This window comes from Curcuma longa, chromosome 8, assembly GCF_044706935.1.
Source record: "Curcuma longa cultivar G26 ecotype Majalengka, Jawa Barat chromosome 8, ITB_CL_G26_1.1, whole genome shotgun sequence".
Taxonomy (NCBI): domain Eukaryota; kingdom Viridiplantae; phylum Streptophyta; class Magnoliopsida; order Zingiberales; family Zingiberaceae; genus Curcuma; species Curcuma longa.
Window position 1 is genome coordinate 4,777,639 of NC_133868.1, and position 6,404 is coordinate 4,784,042.

Here is a 6,404-nt window from a genome sequence, read left to right on the forward strand (position 1 = left end):
CACCATTCAATCAATGCGTCCAATCGATTGAAATAAGACCCGGAATGAGTCAAATCTAACAAAAAGCGTGAGATTAAAATATAAATACCAAATAAAAAAATCACTTTTCTAGAAGGAAACTTATTTATTGATCATATATTTAATATTATATATATATTTATATATGAATATTATGCTCTGTTCTGTATTTCTATCAATTCTTCTTCGCTGCTCTCCGGATCGGTGGAGATCGAATCGACGTCGATCGACGCCGAGTTTGAAGCATGGAGGCCTCCGGCGACTCCGAGTTCGACGCCGCGTCGCCCTCCTCCGTCGCCGCGTACGACAGCGACGATGCCGAGTCATCCACCGAAGGTGGAGGCGGCGGCCGCGCTGGCGAGAGGCGGCGTTGCGCGGCAAGGAGCTGGTGGCAGGCGGAGTGGGTCTCGGCTGAGTACGGGGCGGCGGTGGAGGCCGTAGGAGGAAAAGCGCCCGACGGGTCAGAGCCGGCCTCGACCATGACGGCGTCCGCCGAGCCGCTGCCACCGCCGCCGCCGGCGTCGGAGGAGGAGAGCAACCGGCGGTTCTGGGAAGCCTGCCTCGCGAATCGGTACCCGTGAAAAGGCGAGGGCCAATTTGCAATTATTGAAATTTCATGGTGGTTTGAGTTTTGTGGATATTGTTTTTTTTAATTAATAATATTCTGTTCTTTCATCTAAAAATGTATGATCAGGAACAGAATTAATTCAAATAAAAATTAAACTTTATTTATGTTTGTATTTCTTCCTTCTCCATTAGCTTTTCGCTTGAAATCACTCCTTAATTGTGTCCTACACACGTCCATAATATAAAATTTATTATATTTTTTTATCATAATTTTAGATGTTCTAATATTAATTTTTATTTTTTAAAATTAAATTATAGAATATACATTTGAGTATATTTAAATATAATTGAATCGTTTTTATATTAAGAAATCGTGTTTAATTATTATTATGGAATTCAAAATAATAAAAAATAAATGGATAAATCTGTAAAAGGAAGTGGAATAATGATTTAAGCAATCAATTTTGTATATATTTCAAACAAAAAGAGAGCATCCAGAGTTCTATTAGGACAAATAAAAGTTCCGTTAAATCAAATAATTGATTGAATTTAAAATTTTAATTAGATTATTTTAGGATTTTAATTTTTTTAAAAAATCAATTATAAATTAAGTTCCGTTAAATCAAATAATTGATTGAATTTAAAATTTTAATTAGATTATTTTAGGATTTTAATTTTTTTAAAAATCAAATTATAAATTAAGTTTGATTTCGATTTTAAAATCTTTTATTTTATTAAATCAACTAAATTAAATAAATTAAAATAAAAATAATTAATAAATTTTTAAATAAGTAAATTTATAAATCCTTAATTAATCGATAAATTTTTTATAATATTTAAAAAATTTAAGTAATTTTATTTTTATCAAATTAATCGATAATTTATTTAATTTTTATTTAAAAATTTGATATTAATTTTAAAAAAATTAATTTATTTAATTTCGATTAATATAATTTGATTCTATTTAATTTTAATTAAATACTCATCTCTAATTATGATGATGATTGGTCAAATATAAAGAGTTCCCATGGGAGCTGATGCGGAACGTTTCCTCATTTGGGGAATTATTTTGTTTTAAATTAAAATTATTGCTAATAAATAGATATATAATATATTATGTAAATATATGTACAGTGTAAATAAAAAATAGGATTCATTAAAAAATTATTAGAGGTTTTTTTTATAAAAAAATTATTGTAAGATTTTTTTTATAGTGAAGAGATGAGTAAGATTTTTTATTTTTTTATAAAATCTAAATGGAGGATGTTTTAAATTTTGGATAGAGAAATAATTCTATTCACATTTAATCTACTCTCATAATAATTATATAAATTTAAATAATTCTTCATTTAAAATATAAGTAAAAAGTTGATTATTTTAATTATATATAGTGATGGACGGTAAGGAGATTTATGGGGGAAAATTCATTTAAAAGGATGATAACGACGAAAATGAATCGTGAATGAATGGCCAAAAAAGAAAAAAAATGTTTTTCACACATTAAATGAGTTTTAGTCCGGATGATGCATATAAGATTGACCTAATCAAATTCAACAAAGGTGTTCATTTAAATACTAACGAAGGAATGCACAATGTTAAATGCGCATCATGTTAGTACCCAGCGTGAAATTTATCAAATAAATTTAAAATTAAATCCTATTATATTTGACACGTGTGACTAAGTATATATGGACTTAGGAGATCACGCGTAATATCTAGATGACGAACCTTGACAGAAGACACCAGCGAGTGAGGAAGATGATATGGGAAAAGAATCGACGGGCTTGGTGGATCCGAGGTACGAGGAACTGCGGAAAAGTACTTCGACGGAGCGAGAAAGATGCACGAGAACAAGCTGGAAGGGCTCAGTACATTCGAGGGACGAGAAGCTGAAAGGAAGACTATGCAATGCGATCAAGGCAGAATGGAAGAGGAAAATGATCAACACGAAGTTGACCATTCCAGGTGCCTGGATCCATTCCAGGCCCTCTGGTATACAGGCGCTCGGATCCAGTCCAAGCGAAGTCCAGCGCCTCGATACCCATTCCAAGTCAACGTGAGCCATTACTGAGACGGATGAGGATGGTGTCCACATCAATGGAATCCAGGCACCCGGATCGGTTCCAGGCGCTCGGTTCGTGAGGAGTTATCCAGACTCGTTGACGAACTGTTGCCAGAGCAGATTGAGTTCAACGAATCCAGACGCTTGGAAGGCTTCCAGGCACTTGAAAATGTCACATCAACACAACGGTTAGATCGAATAAAAAGCTATAAATAGACTGAAGCTCGAAGAACAATACACACGCTTAGTTTTAATTGTTTCGTTCAGTCTGCTTTAATTATTTTGTTCTCAATCGTTGTACAAGGTTTCTCCATCTCCGAATTATTTTCGACGAGGAGATTTTGATGAGTACTTTTATAGTCTTGGACTAACAACCCAAGAGTTATAACTAAGTAAATACCTTGTCTCATGTTTTATTTCATGTTATATTTATATTTTAATTAGTGTGCCCTTGCTAAATTGTTAATAAGAGAAAGAGGACACTTTTGTTGTAAGTCACTATTCACCCCCTCTCTTCTAGGGATCTACGAACAGCTTCCGCTGTACCAACAATTGGTATCAGAGCAAGATTGCTCTGAAGGACTAACCGCCAACTAAGCAACTAAATCTGGCGGAATGACCGGATCAAACATCCATCCACTAAAGTTTGAAGGCGAATTCACCATCTGGAAGAGGAAAATGGAGGTATTTTTCAAAATGGATTTTGAAATAATGTTGTGTATTAAAAATATTTTTGAAGTGCCCAGGAATGAGGATGGAGAAGAACTCGATGAACTACGATGGACTAAAAAACAATGAGACAAGTTCAAAGCCAATGGTAAGATAGAGTTCCATCTCCTTAATGTGTTACCTATACAGGAACTCAACCAAATAGGCCACTACGACTCAGCAAAAAGACCTCTAGGAAAAGTTCCTAGAACTTCACAAAGAAACCTCAAAAATAAAGCTAGCTAGAAGGGACTTACTGAGGAATCAACTAACTCATCTCTGACTAGAATAGGGAGAAAAGGTGACTCAACTACATGTGAAACTTAAAGAAATAATTATCGATTTATTAAACACGTTTAAACACACAGAACCCCAAAGTAGATGTCTATAGTAGATTCCTACTATATTTCGAAGAATTTAGAGGTAAATAGTTTAGAAGATTTATTTCTCTTTAAAATTACATGAATTAAGATGTGCAGGTTTAAAAGAAACAGAGAAGACAAGTCACAACCTAGCACTAAAAGCAAGGCAAAGCGAGTCAGATTCATAATCTTCAATGGATGGAGATAAAGAAGCCTATCTGGTAAAGAAAATGGAAAAGTTTTTTTTCCATTTGACAAGTTTAATAAGAAATAGGCCTCACAATTACTAAGAAGGAAGGAAAAAAAGAGTAAGGTGTTTCAACTATGATGAGGAAGATCACATCAAGAAAAGCTGCCCAAGCTTAAGAAGATAATCAAAGAAAAGAGGAAAGCAAAGATAAAGCACAAACACAAGAATCTAAGAGCAACTTGGATAATTCTTCAAAAGACTTGGAGTCAGAGCAAATAGCTGGACTTGCATTGATGGCGACGCAAGAAGAAGAGTCCGAAGTAGAATCCAGTGATGAAAGCAATAATGCAAGGGGAGCCTTAGCTAATGAATCTGAAATGGTAAGTGAGGTGCGTAACTTGCCTTCCGAGCAATTTTACGATGCAATTAAAATGTTATCTAAGTCATTATGTAAAGTTAAGAAAAAATACATGGATCTAAAATGAACCAATATTGAACTAGAAAATAAATTAGTTAGTTCATGTCTTAAGGAAGAAAATGAAAAATTAAAAATTGACAACTTAAGACTAAGAGACTAGTTAGATTCTTTAACATTGAGAAAACTTTCTACTTGTTCAGATAAGTTGTACAGAGGACCAAAATATAATTATCAAAATTTTAAGGGCTGAATCAGAAAAGTACCAAAATAATATATTTAAAAAAATATTTGATAAATCTAGTAGATTTAAATTTATTTTAGATTTCAAAATTAATTTTTACTACTTATTTTTTTTATTTTTGTAAGTGTCTTATTTTATTTTATGGTTGACCAAAAATAATTTTCTCTCAATATTCTCTATAAAATTTGTTATTAAAATTATTTTTATGAAAATATGATATATTTTTTATCATCATATAAAATTTTAAAATTTTTGAATGATTGATTTTTTTTAATTATCAAATGAAAACCTTATTTTTTGAAATTCAAAAATTAATTAAAATATACTTTTTAGTAAAATTAATTTTTCATGATTAAGGAAATTCTGATCTATATCTGGTTAAAATTTTAGAAAAAATTTATGGTCTAAAATATTTAGTATCATTATTTTTAACCCCAATATTTTTTTTATTATTAAAAGGGAGAGAAATAGAAAACATAGAAATTAGGCATCCATGTAGGGGGAGTAATATATTTTTATTCCATTATGCTTGCTTATATTTTTCGTTATATTTATTGCTTATCCTAATTTTTAAATTTAATTTGACCAACATCAAAGGGGAGGGGGAAGATTATTAGTACCTAGTGTGGAGTTTTAATGTAGGGATAAATAAGTTTGAAATTAGATTCTGTTATATTTAACACGTGTCTCTAAGTGTACAAAGACTTAGGAGATCATACGTAATATCCAAATGACGAACCTTGCTAGAAGATGCAAGTGAGCGAAAAGGATGACATGGGAAAAGAGCCAACGGGCTTAGTGCATCTGAGGTACTAGGAGCTGCGGAAGAGTACTCTGGTGGAGCGAGAAGGATGCACAGAAGTGAGCCGGAAGGGCTCAGTGCATCTGAGGGACGAAAAGCTAGAAGGAAGACTGCGCAAGGCGACCAAGGTAGAACGGAGAAGGAAAATGGTCAACACAAAATTGACCATTTCATGCGCTCAGATCCATTCCGAGTGCCCTCGCGTATAGGCGCTCAGATCTAGTCCGAGCACCCTAAAGTCCAGGCGCCCAGATACCCATCCAAGTCAGATGAGTTGTTGTTGAAACGGATAAGAATGAAGTCTATCTCAGCGGAATCTAGGTGCTCAGATCGGCTCTAGACGGTTGGATCATGAGGGGTCATTTAGACTCGTTGGCGGAACGTGTTGGATATTGGGGCCTTAATAGATCAATACGATTTTGTGGAAAAATTGGAATGCCATCAATTGATGAAAGTCGTAATTGACTTCAAAATCGAAATCTACGTTTCGCGTAGATAGATTTAGACTATTAATTTGCTCAAAACCGATTAAGGGTGAATGAGAAATTAATTATTTAAAGTCGGCCCGAATAACATTAATTATTCATTAATATTATATATAAGAAAATGCATGGGAGAATAGTCCCACATCGAAAATTTTCGATGTATTTTCTTTCCTTATTAATGATGCTGTGTTAATGGAGTTAACACAAAAAGATCAGGTGCTCTCTTCTCAGGGACCTGCTCGCCCCTGTGAGCCCACCACCCGCCACGCGCGCAATGGGCACTTTATAGGCGCACTTTGCACGTACGTGTCCTCGCGAGGAGCTTAAATTTATGCTCCAGATGACATTGCAGTGCCAATGTGACACTCGGGTGACGTGTCAGGCTCGTGTCTGACGTGGCAATGCCTATGTGGCATCCACGTGGCAAAGAAGAGATGACTGGACTGTTGATTGAGCAAACGGATGGCAACCGTTGATCAAAGAGGTGTGATGGATCGCTTGTGATGCGATCTGGAGCGTTGGATCGCGAAGAGTCACGATCTTACCGCTTG

The 6,404-nt window shown here is 34.4% G+C and overlaps 1 protein-coding gene across 1 annotated transcript; it reads left to right on the top strand.

The window, feature by feature from the left end:
- The first annotated feature begins 205 nt into the window (after positions 1-205).
- Positions 206-650, top strand: LOC141832876 (uncharacterized). Its single transcript, XM_074720238.1, has one exon. The coding sequence runs from the start codon at positions 264-266 to the stop codon at positions 597-599; it is 336 nt and encodes a 111-aa protein (XP_074576339.1). The 5' UTR covers positions 206-263; the 3' UTR covers positions 600-650.
- Positions 651-6,404: the final 5,754 nt, after the last annotated feature.